The sequence below is a fragment of the Natator depressus genome, chromosome 15 (genome assembly GCF_965152275.1).
Source record: "Natator depressus isolate rNatDep1 chromosome 15, rNatDep2.hap1, whole genome shotgun sequence".
Lineage (NCBI taxonomy): Eukaryota > Metazoa > Chordata > Testudines > Cheloniidae > Natator > Natator depressus.
This window is the reverse complement of record NC_134248.1, coordinates 24,871,319-24,888,166: the sequence shown is the minus strand read 5'-3', so window position 1 is coordinate 24,888,166 and position 16,848 is coordinate 24,871,319. Positions and strand designations below refer to the sequence as shown.

Genomic DNA, 16,848 nt, shown 5'->3' with positions numbered 1-16,848 from the left:
CCTCGGCAGCGACACGGACCCGGCTGGCAGCCGCCTCTCCCGGCGCGAGCCTTGCCCACTGCTGCAGAGCGCGGCCACTTCCTTCCCCGGCTCGCAGGCATTCCCTCACTCTGGGCGCCGGGAGCACGAGAGGAAAGCCAGGCGGGGTGCGCCCCCCTCCGGCCGCGGCGGGGTACAACAGCGCGGCTGCTCCGGCTGGGCAGGGGCCACCTGGGAGCTGCACCGCCGGGCTCTGGGCGGCCGAGGCTGGAAGGGGCTTGGGTGAGGCTGGCGAGAAAACCCCAGCACCGGCTCATGGGTGCTTTACAGAGGTGGGGCGAGAGGTAGTGAAATCTCTCCCTTCCAAACTAGCTGGGCCCTGGGACTAAACTCAAGAACTTTCCAGGCTCCGCCAGGGGATGTAGGCAGGTGCAATGGTCTAGGGTTAGCCTAAGAAATAATAATACACTACCATTGCACTCTTCAGGGCTAGATCTCCACCTGCTTTACAAAGGGAGGACAATCAGCATCTTTATCCCACTTCTCAGGTGCAAAACGGAGGTATCAAGAAGTCAACTGACTTCCCCAAGGGGACACAGTGAGTTAATAGGTTTCAGCGTGATAGCCCTGTTAGTGTGTATCAGCAAAAAGAACGAGGAGTAGTTCTGGAATGGATCCCGCCTCTCCTAACTCTCATCCATAAATGGAAGTTTGTCTTGCACAGTGTACACACAATAGCCCTGTTTCTCATGGCATATCTGTACAGGGAGTGCCTCACACTAGTAATGCACACTTGTGTATTCAGGGACTTTCCCATAGTGCTATTGCTATGGTCATTGCTGGGATCAATGGCTTTAGTTACATGGCCAAATGCAAGGCAGAGTGCATTGAGGGCTGGATGTAGGGGAAGCAGCTGCAGGGCTTGGGACTTCCCATCCACAATGAAAAGAAATCAGGTCAACTGGACTCAAGTGAAAGATCTCTGCTCATGCATTGCAACCCCCACTTAGCACAACAAATATTTGTAAAACTCCTCAGATGACTGCTGACTATGGGTGCAAAGCACCAGTCAACATCACAAGCTCAAAGGATGAAGATAGGGCTTCACTAAGTCATGTTATCTCTGCCTCAAAATGTTCACTCACTTCCTAGGCCAGGAAGGATCCCCCATTGACCCTTTTTAATTTGTTGCATTACCCCTTGATAAATATAATGCAACATGTTAATTACTTGGGTCTGCATCTAGACTTGTGCATGGCTTTTATAGAATTTCCAAATCAATGTTTTCAGGCTGGTTTGATGATGCTTGCCTATATCATCTGCACATTAATTTCCATCCCATGATAATGGGACTTAAAATTAACTTGAAATAATTACAAGTAATTGATAAGCTCCATCCTATAAGCTTTCCTTTACTGATTTTTCTTTCACATTACCTTTTCATCATACGCCAGGGTTGGAACTTAATGGCCAGAATTAGGAAGCCTAACATTTTCATTACATTTGACCTCCCACCAGACCCGCCCTCCTTTAAATTCTCAGCACCCCAGCCCTGTTACAATTTCAACACAGTGATTGATTCTGAGATATATAGCAAGACTAGAGCAGCACTGACTACTCTTACATCTTTGCTCACTAACAAGATTTGATAAAAGCAAGAAAAATACAGTTATCTATGCTGGTGTGAAGCCTGAGAAGTAACCAGATTCCTTACGCATTTTAAAAATAATGACATCATTAGTTATTGTAATTGGTTATTTAAAATATGTCCTGTAATTACTTCTCATATCACACAACTATACACTGTCAACAACCAATCTGCAGAGCTAGGAGACATACAATGAATTACAAATAAAGTCATTAGCCTTTTCCACATAATTGCACTATCAACACACTGAACTTTCTTCTTTATTGCAGCATGTTCACGATCTTTGTCCCCACCTTCAAAGCCTTTTATATATCTCACCACTGCTCTCTTATCCTCCAACTTTCATTCCCTACTAACATTCCTATCCTCTCTCCTTACTGCTCCTTTAATCTTTTCCTCTAAATTCCCAAAATTTGTCTCCTACCCAAATGTAGTATCTACAAATTCTTGTCCACTGCCCTTCATCTCCTCCTTAAAACCCATTCCTCCAAAGAGCTCATCTGCTGCTTATATGCTTGAACTGTTGTGTTTTGTTTCTCGGTTAGATTATAAACACTTTAAAGCAGGGGCCGTGCCTCTTTATTTGCTTTGCAAAGTGCCTGTCCACAATTACACTATACACTGCTATATAAATAACTGAAACCAGCTAAGTGCAATATACTTGAAGTACTACTGAAGTAACAAAACTCCTCATCTGAGGATCAGGAAATGAGATAGACAACAGTTTTATACAACTCTGGACCTCTTGCTTTTGTTTTAATTTTTTTCACCTGTTTATTTTTCAGCACATCTCAGTGATTTAGTTCAGAGAATAATCTTCCTTGTAACTATACTTATCAGAGCAGGGATGTTGGTCAGTCAGTTGGTCTGGAGATAACTGATCTGCCTCTCTCTTCACTTTACCATAATGCTATAATTTGGGCAACAAATTAAAGCAGGATCCAGCAATGGAAGAGATTTACATCGGAGAGCTGTCTACAAGAAAACTAACAGAAAAGACTGACACACAAATGTGGTGATTTCTAGTTAATTTCCCATCCCTCCGATGCTTAGAAGTGCCATAGGAATGGGAGGAATTGCAAAGGGAAAAGAGCATACTTGGAAAGAGCATAAATATGTTCAAGCCTGTTGAAAATATAATTTGGCCTTCAGCACAGAATCGGTGTTAAAGGAAAGCCATTTTAAAATTGTACATTTAAAAATCTCATTTAAAAGGACACCACCATTCAGAAATGTCAGCTGCAATAACAGATATAGTTTCAAAAGCAGCTACTGATTTTGGGTGCGCCTATTTCTAGGTTCCCAGCCCTTGGCCTGATTTTCAGAAGTGCTGAACATCTAGATTTCCCAGACTTAATTTGGTGATGCAGGTTCTCAGCACTTCTGAAAATCAGGCATGAGGTGTCTTAAGTAGGGCACCCAAAATCAGTGATACTTTTTGAAAATGTTGGACCAACACCTAGTTTTTCTCAGCAGTATGAGAACACAAACAGAAATAGCTCAGAAAGCCTGAGCTAATGGGAGGTAACTTTCAGACAGAAATAATATAAACTCACTTTAATGATTCTTCTTTCCTGATGTCAACAAATGACAGTAATAAAAAGAGAATGGTACCAAAGAGGGTAGGATGGAGGTAAATTTAGGTCTAAAATGAAGGGTAGTGGAGCGATAATGGAATAGCTGAAATTCAAAACCAGTAGGTATATCAATTATCCAAGGAAAATTGGTTCTTCTGATAACTGAGGGAAGAGAACAGATTTGTAAACAAGAAAAAAAGCACTTAAGACAATGTGAAGACCGAAGCCCTGTCTTAATTCCCAAGTGTAAACGTATCCAGTAATGGACTCCTTGCAAGAAAACCCTTCAAATTATACATTTGAAGGCATTAGCAAGCACACTATGATAATTCAAAATTGTGGCAACACCATTCCTTGTGAGTGGCATTGCAGCTGTTTGGAGGCTGAGATTCTTATTCTCTTTAGGTATTTTGAATCCAATATACAAATCAGAATATAAAATACCCAGAAGACTAGTCCTAGTCTATGTTAGATCAGAGGGAGAATGTTCCACTTCCTGAGCTCCCCCTCACTGACATTTTCAGTCCCCCTTCTAATCTTCCATTGGCAAAGTGAATGCTGCAGAGTGTGTGTGTGTGCGTATATATATATATATATATTTTTGGAGTGCCTGTGTTCAGGGGCAAATAGGGAAGGTTCTTCACTGAATGCTTTAAAACCTAGTTCTATAATGTTAGAATCAAACTTGCACAAGCTTCCCTTATGCCAATGATCCTGCCCTTTCTGTTGCAAAGTAATCATATTGTTGATAGCTTGAACCATGACTGAATTTGAAACAGATGATACGGTTAAAACCTAAATCATCACTGGGTAATATCCCTGAACCTAGTATTATTCTTGGGCAGCAGGAAATAATCTAATTAAATGTTTAATACTAAAATACTAAACTGAAAAATTAGGTATGCACCTTTGTAATTCAGTAATGTCCAACCTAACAAATACATATTATTCACCACAACAAAATTTGTAAGTGTAAAAGGCAGATTTTATTTTTTAATGTGTGATGGGCAGATCATGTAGTCCACAGGCAAGACAATAGGTGAACAACCCGCACCAGTGACTGGATCCCCAGAGACCACAAGCGACCACTGGGGAGACTGAAAATGCGCTGGGCCAATCCCATGATAAAACTCTTTGGCCAGAAATGGAAAGAACGTGCTTGCAACAAAAAGGAATGGTGTGACGTCGACTTTCATTCATGGAGGGATGGACGAAGACAAGCTGGACAAAGGCAACAAAGGTGAACATAACTGTGATTGGAACAGGGACAGCATGATGGTTAGTGCCTGGCATATTAAAAAAACCTGTGGTTAGATTTCCCAGGTCTTGGGAGTGTCATGGGGAGAGGAGATGTGTGCTAGCACTCACTGTGATCCATTGTGTCCAAACTTTACAAACTAGAGCTGTTGAGAAATAGCAAAACAGTACTAGAAATGATCTGCTAACATAGGCCAATGGCAATCAAGCTTGCAAAAAACATCACGATCTACAGTCATGCAGACATAATGCAAGTATTGCTTCTAGTTGCTAAAACTGTATAAAGAAAGCACTTGTTACAAAACTACTGAAGCAAAATCTCAAACTGGAATGATAAATTATATACAAATCCCTAAAAGCCACAATGAAACAGAACTCAACCCTCTTTCACTCATATACAATGTACTTGCTGAAGCATAGTACAGAATGCATTTCTGTGTCAAGTATTATTTTCTAAGAGTCATTATACATCCCTTCATTGTGTGCAATTCTCTTTTGTGTGTGTGTGAAGGAGATAATCAGAAGTGAATTTTATCAAGACAAAGTAGAAACATTAAGTACACAGTTACTATAGCAAACTATTTCCTCAAGGGAAGATGCCTGTGGAGATTTTTTGAGTGATTACATTGATCATTACATTTAATTACTCCTAATGATTACAAACAGAGAGAACAGAGAACAAGAAGTACTCTCCCAAAAGGCTAAGAGAGGGAAAATATATGGAACTCTTCAAGCGTCTAGGGCTTGCGCAGAGAGTATGGCCTTTATCTCAGACTGTGAGGGGCATGAACAAGATTTCCATACACAGAAGGCCCTCTACCGATGCTGCCATGCATGTAGTTCTGCAGCGCTCTGCATCTTCAACACTCAACCCTCTTGTAACTTGAAAACCCCTTTTCAGCATTAATTTAGGCTCACAGTGAAAAGCTGCCCCTCACAGTCTGAGATAAAGGCCACACAGTCTGTGCAAGCCCTAAACACTTGAAGAGCTCCATATACTTTTCCCTCTCCAAGTCTCTTGGGAGGGGAGTTCTTATTTACCAACACTGAGATATATGAGGACAAGACCAGATGGCATGGAACAGAATTTGGCCCTGGATATTTCCAACAGGATTCTAAATTAATTAGTAAGTCTCAACACTAAAGAAATAATTTTTAATTCACGTGGCTCTGTAATATCCTTACCCATTCACACAAGAAATACAATTCTGAAAAAAAAATATTCAGTTTGTATAACTACTTTCTATGCATTTATACAAATGGACATTTAATAGAATTCCAGTTTGCAGATATGCATTTATTTAAGATGTGTCACAACAACAAATTAAAAACAAAGCTACAATATTTTAAATAAAAGGTGTTTACCATATGCTTGTAGTTATATTCACCACAGAAGCTTTGTGTTGCTTTCTGCATAATATAAAAGTTCAAAATGTCATAGTACCTATTATTTACAATGTAGATATTAATCTCTATAAAAATGGTGAGCAAAATGAACTGCAAAAAGATTACAACATGATTTTGTTCAGAAAACAAGCTGCCTCACTTTACTTCCTTATTATAAACTGAATTCTTATACACTATTTAAAAATAATTCACATTTTTTTTTAAATAGTAAAATACACGATTAACAGATTGATTTCTCAAGTGTAAGAAAATATGTTTAAATATATGTGGCTATTTGAAGTACAAAATATTGCTGTGTGTAAAGGATAACATGGTTGTAAAACTACTATTGAGGATTTACAAAAATACAAAACAAATTGCATTTGCTGAGTGCATAATTATACATTAGTGCAAACAAAAGCATATCTGAATTTAATAGGTACAAGTCTCAAAGATTTGCAGAGGTACGTAAAACATTAAATCTTTTCAGTGTCATACGGATTGAGCCCAAATCTCTATTAATCCTTTCCAAGCGATCTTCCAAGGCTTCCTAAAGAAAACATTTGAAAAAGATAATACATTCAATATCATACAGTTACAAGCAATGGTCCTTCTAAAACTAATATGTTGGTACTGTCCCCATTTTCCATCAGTGTCTTTTCTGATACATTAACAGCTTTCCATTAGCACCAGGACGCTTGTCTACCTGAGTATGTACTCAGGCAGCTAGCCTGCACTGAAGTCTGTGCTGTCACATCTTGACTACTATTGTTTCTTGTGCGAGTTAGATTCAAGCTAGCATGCGTGTGCCTACCTGAGCTACCACTATACTTTCATTTGTTGTGCAGATATACAGTAGAACCTCAGAGTTATGAACATCAGAGTTACAAACTGGCCAGTCAACCACACACCTCATTTGGAACCAGAAGTATGCAATCAGGCAGCAGCAGAGAGAGAGAGAGACAGACAGACAGAGACAGACACACACACACACACAAAAGCAAATACAGTACAGTACTGTATTAAACGTAAACTACTAAAAAAAAGGGGAGGAAAGCAGCCTTTTTCTTCTGCATAATAGAGCTTCAAAGCTGTGTTAAGTCAATGTTCAGTTGTAAACTTTTGGAAGAACAACGATAACGTTTTGTTCAGAGTTACGAACAACCTCCATTCCCGAGGTGTTCATAACTGAGATTCTACTGTATTCTAACTCAGTGGTTTACAATCTGGGGTCCGTGGACTATGTCTAAGGATTCTGCGAAAGGTTGTCGTTGCCATAGAACAGTGGTTTTCAACTTGTGGTCCACAGAGCTGTGGGGGTCCGCAGACTATGTCTAAGATTTCCAAAGGGGTCCACACCTCCTTTTGAAATATTGTAGGGATCCGCAATTGAAAAAAAGGTTGAAAACCACTGCACTAACTTACAACAACTTCACATATCAGTAGTTCTAAGTGATTTTAACTTAATCTAATTTACACCCCATCATTTCTTAATTTAGTCCTAAGACATCACGATAACTGGCAAACAATTTCCATAAAAGCTAAAGATTCAAACCAATTCATGGGCACTGTAGAGTGGTATGGAAAAGCTCCTATTACAATCCACTAAACCATACCTTATTCTGTAGCAAAACAGAGAATACAGATTGAACTTCCAGTATTGGGAGATTAACTGAAAAAAATAGTCAGATACACAGAAATAAGTGTTTTCACCTGGTTTAATCTTGCTTGTAAGGTTGTTCTTCCCCCACTACCAGGTATTCGACTCAATGCAGCCTCAATCTAGTAACACACAAAATATTGCAGCTGTAAATTAAAGAGCCAGTATAAAACTGCCTAATCTTTAATCTCCAAGAAAGTCAGGGATAGGTTAGAGATATATGTGCAGTGTAGTTGTTTAGATATTGTGTAACTATATAATATGTCCCATACTATGTAATTATGTGTACTCCTGCCCACCCTCACAAACATCCCTTTGAAGAAGAGAGCACTCTGATTTGATGCTGGAATGGTTTAATGCACAAACCTTTCATCTCTGAAAGGCTAGTTTAAATCTTGGCTTGTTGCAAAATAAATTCACCTCAGACCCTCTATCCCCATTTGTCTGCTCAATTGCAGAATATGACTTTGCTTAGAAGAGTCAAAGGACTGGAGCATCAGAAGGTTACTGTGTAAGGAAGACGATGCATTGTCAGAACAACTCTGGGAACTTTGAATTGGTTTGAGTCAGGCATAGTGCAGCTATATGGCTGTCTCACTAGCCTCTCTCTTATACAAAAAGAAACGGAGTACTTGTGGCACCTTAGAGACTAACCAATTTATTTGAGCATAAGCTTTCGTGAGCTACAGCTCACTTCATCGGATGCATTCAGCATTTATTCATAAATTTAGGGAAAAAACGGTTTTTACCTGTTGCTTTTCTTGTGTGAGTTCATCAAAAAGTCTCTCAGTTTCAGCCAATGTCTTAATTCTTGATGTATACTTGAAATCAGCATCATAAGGTACTACTGGTGGAGGAATACTTTGTTCATTTTTGTGTTGTATATTCCTCTCTTCCCAACCAGATGCCACAGTTCCTTTCTTCATTCCAGTGTGCAAAGATTCAGTGCAAGAACTATGTTTAACACAGCTGTCAATGCCTTTAGCTGAATGCTGCCTTCCTATGAAAAGATGAAAGTGCTGTTTATTTTTTTAAATTCTCCATTATATATAATGTATTATACATAACAGAACATAAAGTGAACCATAGGAAAAGCAATGAATCACTGTGATTCTGTAGGACACAGACAAAGGCACAAAAATTCACATGAGGCTTTCACTACTAAAACTTACTAATGTATTTAATTATGCCTCATGATATTATCAGAATTCTTTCAAGATGAAGCTAAACTTGGCTAGAAGTTATGCAATATTGATTAGTTGCTGTTGATGAGTTAAGACCTTAGTAATCTCAGATTTACAACAAAATAATTTACTACAATATTAAACCAGAATATTTAATACAGGTAATGAAAAATATTTCACCGTAGCTTCAGACTCCTCTTTATATTATAGTTAAAGAATTAAAAACATGATTGAATATTAAAAATATTAAAAATTTAAAATGTAATATAACATATCATACATTCAGTATTTTAATGAAAATGTGATTAAAAATAATGTTTTCATCAACTATTTAAAAAATTTAAATTAACTAGCTTTATTATTATAATTACCCTTAACTATTTGCATGCAACACTTAGTAACAGATCCTTCATTAAGGATATTGAATACATACAATGACATGGTTCCTCGTAATACATACATTGCTTAACTAAATTAGAAAATGTATTTCCTTTCTTATTTTTCAGTTGAATTATTTGTTATTCTATTGTTTGTGCATAAAAATTAAATATTTACTGTAATAACAGTAATTTTCTACAGCTACAAGCAATATTACTGTTGCATTTATTTATTGCAAAATAAAAGATAGAGCTTTATTAGAAAAACGTCATGATTCCTCCTATCTAGTCGGTGGAAGCTATGTGGAGAAAAAGAGTTCCCTTTAGGAGGATGAAAAAAAACAAACAAACATAATTCTGCCCATTCTGACAAATTACCTTCTATATCATCTACTGAAAGAAACTGGAGTTGTTTTCTTGGATTGCTATGTTGTAATGTAGAGGTAGGAGCAGTTTCCAAATCATCCAGAAGTATATTGAATCTACAGAATGATGAGGGGAGGGGTGTAGAAGAGACAACTACTTGTTAGAGACAATTTTTTATAATTGGTATTTCTTTTTCTACTTTTACATATTAAAAACAATTTCCTCTTCAATGGAAAATGTGATCCCTCTGGAGTCTCCTAATTACAACCCCACCCTCAGGTTCTTTGGTTTCCATATATCAAAGGCCTTGAATCATGCAACGTCTTTCTTTCTAAAGGAAGAGGCCTGACTCCCATTCTCAAGAGCACTTTAATGTTACACTTAAGAGTGATGCTGAACTTTCCTTTTCCTCCTCCTTACGTATGCCTGCCCTGTACCCCACCTCCAGAATCAGAATGCTGCCTCTGCAGTTCTGCCAAACAGGATATCCAGCTTACTATAAAAAGAGAACCCTTTGTTTCAGTAGTAAGTTTAGTCTCCACACAAGTTTCTTTGGGGGAGTGAAAAAGAGCTCTAAATGCTTACTTTCTTTTACCCATTCTTTAAGGCATCACTTGTATCCCTGCAAACTGACCCAGATTTACTCTGTGTAGACATAGGACAATGCCTCTACAGTCTTTTCCCTGTCAATATTATTCCATCAAATATGATATACCTGACATATCACCTTGGTGAATGCTAACTGGGGGGAATCCAAGGTTATTCTTCCTCTATTTCAAAAAGCAAAACTTGACTTCAGATATATGTCCCAGTCATGCAAACCCTTACTTAAGTGACCAGGCCTCTCTCATATGAGTATTTCACATTAAATGTGATAAGACTACCGCCATGAGTAAGAACTATTCACAAAAGTATGGGTATGCTGGATCAAGCCCATAAATTGTGTAACTACTATCAGAAAATAAACCCTGCTCCAAAATTAATATTTACAAATGTGTACCTAGTCACTGTGTTTTCGTTTTTGCCAAGCAAGTGGCTAAATCCTGGAGACAGGTTTTCTCTTGGAGATCTTTTTGGGCTGTATGTCACTGACACTGGTGCCAGCATTATTTCTCTTCTTGCTGCAGAGGAGAAAAGATTTAAGTATTTAAATAGTTTTTCTTAATACAATTTGATCCCAAGTCTTAAAGAATTAATTTTCAAAGTTCTCTATGAAGTATTGTCCGCTCAAATCATATAAAGTATGTGTCACACACTGACAAATGATAGTAAGGTTACAGTTTTCACATAGTCTGTAGCTCATGTATGCAATCCTTTTTTCAGAAAATCCATAACAGTGTGAGCATCGTAACTTTTAAATTTCCTACCTTCAGCTGTTTGTAACACAACCTTATGTTATTTAAATACATTGCATTTTGAAGTGAGACACAATAACCCTGTACACAAAAATGCTTACTTGGAGTGTTTGCCTTCCTGTTTGAAGGTGGGAGGGATGATGACCTCTGCCCACTAGGTGAGCTATATCTTTTTGATCTTTGTTGATCTCTGCATTTCTCTGGGGACTGATTGGCACTAAAAGTGCTTTCATTAAATCCAACAGTTTGACGTCGATTTGATGTTTCTGTAACAAAGCAAACATATAAAAAGTTAACATTTATATTACACAGGATATTGAAGATTCTCCTTCACTCAGTCCCCATGTACCTACTGTACTCAAACCGGTACTTGTTCCATCTCAGCAGGTTTGTGTTATACTAACCAGCTGTACATGCTTAAGTCCTGTTCCCACTAGAAATTGATCAATATTTGATATTCATTGAAGTAAGATGTTAACCTGACCTATGAGGAGAGCTGTTCTGCAGCACAGATATAGAAGAGAAGAACTGAGTTTAAAGTGAAGGTAAACAGGACAAGTCTGAGCTAGTGAGAAATAGTCCAGACTTAATAGAAACAGAAGACAGAAAGCAGGGTAGCACAAGTATCTTGAGAGACAGGAGTTAGAACAGGACCTAAGTTTTCAAACCTCGATGCTTGAATTTAGGCTCCTAAATCCATATTTTTGGCTCCTGAGTAATAAAGGCCTGAGGCGACGAGGTACTGAGCACCTGCAACTCCAGCACCATAGAGGAAGAGATTAAGTCTACTCAGTCATATAATACATGCCATCTTTCATGCCAACATTTAGACGTTACATTACAACAAAACAAAAGGTGGGTGCAAAGACAGCAGGAACTTTCTTAATCCTCAGTGTATATAAATTTCCCCTAGAGAAAGGACACTGAACTAGATGAACCAGTATGATGCTATAGAGAATTTTTTGCATTCCTACTATTTTAAACAAGTCAGCTAGCTTTATTATTTCAGGTTTTGTTTGGCAAACTACAGAGCATTGTTTTAGGATACGCAAAGACACTTCACAAAGTTTGCAAAGCTATTAACTATTTTTACCCTTTTCACCTGAGCCAGACTAACTTTAATCCTTGAAAACAAAGGGGGGGGATGGGGGAAGGACAGGTGATTTTGAGGATGCAAGTCAAGACAAATCCAAGAATATAAATAAATTTACTAGTTGAAGTGTCTTCTTTTTCGGTCTGTGTGCCCCAACTTTTAAATGCTTTTCCCTCTTCAAGTTCTTTAAAGGCTTTCATGATTGGTGTGTCTGGTGCCTCATTTTCTTTTTTTGCCATTACATTTGTTGAAGAGTCTTCTTGTGAAGGGTCCTTTTCAGGAGGAGAATGGTGCCTTAAATATATAAAAGCAGCATATGAGGAACCAAGATTTTATACTGTAAGTAGGCGATACAAATGTTAACCGAGAGTTATACTCGCACAGAAATGAATTTAATACTTCACAGTTTGCTGGTGAAAAGTATTGTGTCATCTTATAACAGTCCAAATGGAAATTCTTATCATGTTCTTTATTTCATCCAGAAACCTCTGACTTCTAAATATTAGTTACAGGATGATTTGAGCCCCCAAATCTGAGCAATAGTGGAAATGAGTGAAGTTTGGTGAGCTAGAACTTTTCAAACATCAACTCTGCAAAATCTTAAAACCAAATATACCCTGACAGAGACTGAGGAACGTACGAGGAACAAGGCAAACTACTAAAAAGACAGAGTGACATCCTCATCAAAACTGAAGTCTGCAGAACCAGCAGAGCTGCAACCAACCATGCCAGTGCAATTCTGACAGAGAACTCCTTTGATGACCAAGGAACTGAAGTGGAACACTCCAGAGGGCATAAAGACAATGGCAGTTGGTCAGTGAACAAGACATACCAATTAGGTTCCTTCAAGGGCCAAAAGACCTTTAAGAGCTAAGAAAGTCCCTGCCTGTTTCACACTAGATTAGTAGGTTCTTTCAAAACATGCATAGCACTTCAGGCAATGGACAAATACTTTAGAACTTTAGTAAATAAATACAAGCACAAAACTCAAGAACAGTCAATTTTAGAGAAAATTATTTTTAAAATCAGAAATTGCATACATATTTCTTAGATACAACTGCTCTGATTCTCCACTACATCAGAGTGGAGGGTGGTGGTTACAGGAAGCTATCTTACCTAGACGGAATGTAGGTTTCCTCAAGTCTATTATCCATAATGCTCTCTTGATTTTCTAACGGTTGGCCTGTGAAGATTGAATACTCTGCCCCTGGTATCAACCACTTCCGTCTGTTTACATCAGAAGCTGTCAGCTTGCTATTGGAGTGAAAAGCTTCAGGATTATGAAATGCTTGAAGTTTTGGTTTTGAAATTAAAAAAAAACAAAACAAACAGCACTCATACTAGCCAAAGAGAGAAAAGACCTTACATTCCAACACACAATTACAAATTTGTAAATATTTGGAGAAATAAGTACCTTTTTAAAAAGTGAGTGTTTTAATTGAAAGAAAAAACACACACACTCAAATTTCAGCAATTATTTATAATGTAGTTTTAGAAGGCAGTATTTTCCACAGATCTATACTTCCTTACAGAAACACCTGCTTTTCTGACTTCAAATGCCAGATACCAAGTTTGCTTCTTCTCAAAGATTATGAATGAATTTTACAAAACTAAGATATAATTGTACCTAAGGTGAATCTGTTGGTTTAAAGCCTCCAACTCTTTACTTCTCTTTTGTCTCATCCTATATATTTCTTAAAAAGAAAGACCACAACTGATAATACAAAGGAGTGATGAATAGAGGCCACCAACTATTTTCAATTGAAAAATTACAGATTAGAAATACCAAAAAAAGTGATTTTATATATAGATTCACTAAAAAGTACCCAAAAATTAGAACAACAGCATATCATTCACACAATACCAAGAACAGTAATGATATTTCTTTAAATCTATCCTGCTGTTTGTTTAAATGGAATGATGCTCTCTCTAGGTGTGTAATCAGTTTATAAGGCCTGATTTCATCCCCAGTTCTACATTGGCTTCAGCAAATTGCACCTCTTCCCTACACACCAGTGGGGGCAAATCTGTCTCATAATGTTTAAGTTTCTCCATTTTTCCTATTTTGGAGGCATCCCCATTTTCTAGCTATTCAACTAGTCCTCAATAGAAACTATCCCTCCAGTTGCTAATTGGTACATTTCTGAAGTTCCTGAATAGAAAAATTTTGAGATCCAAGAAAATACTGCTATCACTGATCACTTTGGCTCTCTGAAGTACTTCTATATCAGAATGTACATACCAATGGACAGTCCTAAAACATATACATTAGATTAACATGCAGTGCACACCACAGCACCAATTAAAAGTATTAAATTGACACAAACAGGAAGTCATGATCTAATATTTCTATTATTTAAAAAAAACGGATGAAGGTAAAAACTTTTGAGGCCTGCTTTATACATCAAAGGAGCAAAGCAGGCACACCCCAATTTTTCCCTTCTTCTAGCAAAATTTACACTCTAATTTCCACATAAATGTAAGTGACACTTGTAAAATGTTATTTTAAAAAATTTAAAGAGTCATGTACACCTTTCTGATTCAAAGTATTAAAGGTACAATAACATGGAGCCTTTACAATCCAACTGCAGGTTCAGATCTTATGCTTCCTACTGTGTACCTTTACTGACAAGGGTAATCTCTACTCATTTAAGTAATCCCAATGAAGTAATTGAAACCACTTATGGGAGTAAGGATTGTACAGGTAAAGCTTGCAAAACTGGATGCCAATATTTTTTATTTGATCTTTTAATCATTTCCTGGCATATAATATGCTAAATTATGTAACGTCCTTCAACTGCTACAGTCTACCATTAGATAACCGATTTTTAGCCAAAACAGACAAACTGCTCAATAAAACACATCACCCACTTTTTCACAAGATAGAATATTCACTTACTTGGCATGAGATGTTCTTAAATGACTTTCAGTAATGTGACGGAGTTTCAACATATTTTCATGTTCTACCTGCTTGATCTGAGCTTCGAGTTTCGAAATTGTTCTAATGCAGAAGTAATGAAGACATATAATAAGGAGGTTAAAAAGAAGTTTAAGATAGTGTTATTAGATCTTACACAGTATTAAAATATAGGGATTTTTTAAATATTTTTAAAATGTTTTAATGTCCTTAGTGGAGTTTAGGTGGAAGGAGCATAACCAGTATGTAAAGATACTTCACTGTACATGATTCCAAGCTCTGCCTAATCAGAAGTTAAACAACATGAATGGAGGGCAAGAAAAAAATATGTTTCCCTGGAATAATTCCATCCAAGTGTAAAACCATTTAAAAATACTAATAAGGTTACATAGGTTCTAGCTGAATGAAGTCTATTTTTTTAAAATTTGCTTCACCAAAAGGAAGAAAAAAAAAATCTCTTTTCCTCCTTGAAAAGGTGGATTTCTGTAAAGAGCTCCCCCATTCTGATCTTCATCTCACATGTCACTCAGGTAACTCACCCAGCCTGCTGTTCAGACTTTTCACATTATAGCTCTCCCCTTTCACCTGCCTTCCCCCACAAAGTAGCCCACCCCTTCAATTAACCAAACCTTAGCAAGAATTCTATTAAACCTGCAATCAGAGTTAAAGTGAAAAAGCCAAAACTTGGTGGGCTTCTAAATTGGGGGACTGTGACACAGACATGCCCAGGCATGTATATTACCTCTGTGTCCAACCATTTCTCAATATTTCATCAAAGAGCTTGTGTGTGGTCTCTGCTGAAAGCTAGGAACTAGCTGATTGTCATGATTACTGTGAAATGTTTGTAAGGGAAATAATTTAAGAGATACGTAAAATGCAGAATATTAGGTTTCAAAACTGTTGAATTTGTCACATGAGGCGAGGCAGGTTTCAGAGCTAACTCAATCAACACTGAGAACAATAGACATCTGTGAAGCCAGCCCCATGGTTACTATCTGGACCAGGTGCAGGCTTTGTAAAGACAAAAGAACTCCAGGAAGAGTCTCTGAATAAAGGAATCCCCTCGGGAAAGGGCACAACATTTGTTCTATTACAGAGGAGATACTCTGCCAGCGGAAGTGGGAGCTGTCTCATTAAAGGTGAATTGTAGCTTCCTGAACTGGACAAACGTGGCAAGGACTGACCATTGGGTGAGAAATACAGTATTAGACAGGAAAGTAACTTGTTAATAAGTATAAGCTATAGATTTTGTATATGTTTTTCTTTTACTTGTATCCTTATGTTCCCAAACCTTTATACTTGCTTTTATTTGAATGCCTATCTCAAACTCTGTTAGACGTAAAACCAAACTGAATTTTATTTAAGTCCTTTGTGCTAAGGAGAATGGTGAACTGAGGTGCACTGCTTCCATGGAGGCAGCGGATCAGTGTAGACTGTGGGTGTCCAATCAATAAAGGGTTGGGCACTCAAGTGTATCAAAGTGGGGTGTGTGAAATTGCTAGCCTGCATTGGGAGAGGGGGTTGTAGAGCCCAGAGCAGAAGACTTGTGTTGCCAACAGCCGTAGTTGAGGAGGCTTTCCTAAAATCTAGGGGGCAAAGACAAGGCTCTCCCATGCTGTAAGAAGGTGGTAGTTATCCACCTCAAGTAACCGCGAAAAGTGATACTGGGATCCATCAGAGAAATACAGTTTTCAGATAGGAAAACAAAATACCCTTTTCCATTAAGGTTCCCCCAATCTGGAATGGTCTATGCCCCAGCAGTTCACAGAACCAGATGAGAGAAACAGACAATGCAAAAGAAATACTAGACTGAACTGCCCCGATTCCTGCTCTCAGACCATAGAATACAAGTATGGCAAAGGCTCCTCAATCTTCAGAGCAATACCTAAAAAAAGTGTAGACAGATGCCAGGTGAATGACCAGTAAGTTTCTTTTAGACAGGTGGACACCATGTCAGCTTGGGATGTCTCTACACCATTTCTGGTCTTAAAACTCTCAAATGCTTAATAATGTATACTTTCTTGATTGAGGAGTAAATTCAAAGCTTAA

At 37.9% G+C, this 16,848-nt stretch overlaps 1 protein-coding gene across 2 annotated transcripts in view; it reads right to left on the bottom strand.

Moving 5' to 3' along the window:
- Positions 1-5,647: 5,647 nt before the first annotated feature.
- The window catches only part of MPHOSPH9 (M-phase phosphoprotein 9), a 40,801-nt gene continuing 29,600 nt past the window's right edge, over positions 5,648-16,848 (bottom strand). For both annotated transcript variants that reach the window (XM_074972789.1, XM_074972790.1), the window contains 9 exons: positions 14,782-14,883; positions 12,999-13,136; positions 12,001-12,176; positions 10,891-11,055; positions 10,435-10,555; positions 9,447-9,550; positions 8,257-8,507; positions 7,561-7,629; positions 5,648-6,397 (listed from right to left, as the gene is read on the bottom strand). In XM_074972789.1, coding sequence (XP_074828890.1) covers positions 6,296-6,397; positions 7,561-7,629; positions 8,257-8,507; positions 9,447-9,550; positions 10,435-10,555; positions 10,891-11,055; positions 12,001-12,176; positions 12,999-13,136; positions 14,782-14,883 — 1,228 coding nt within the window. In that variant the 3' untranslated portion in view covers positions 5,648-6,295. The remainder of the gene's footprint in view (positions 6,398-7,560; positions 7,630-8,256; positions 8,508-9,446; positions 9,551-10,434; positions 10,556-10,890; positions 11,056-12,000; positions 12,177-12,998; positions 13,137-14,781; positions 14,884-16,848) is intronic.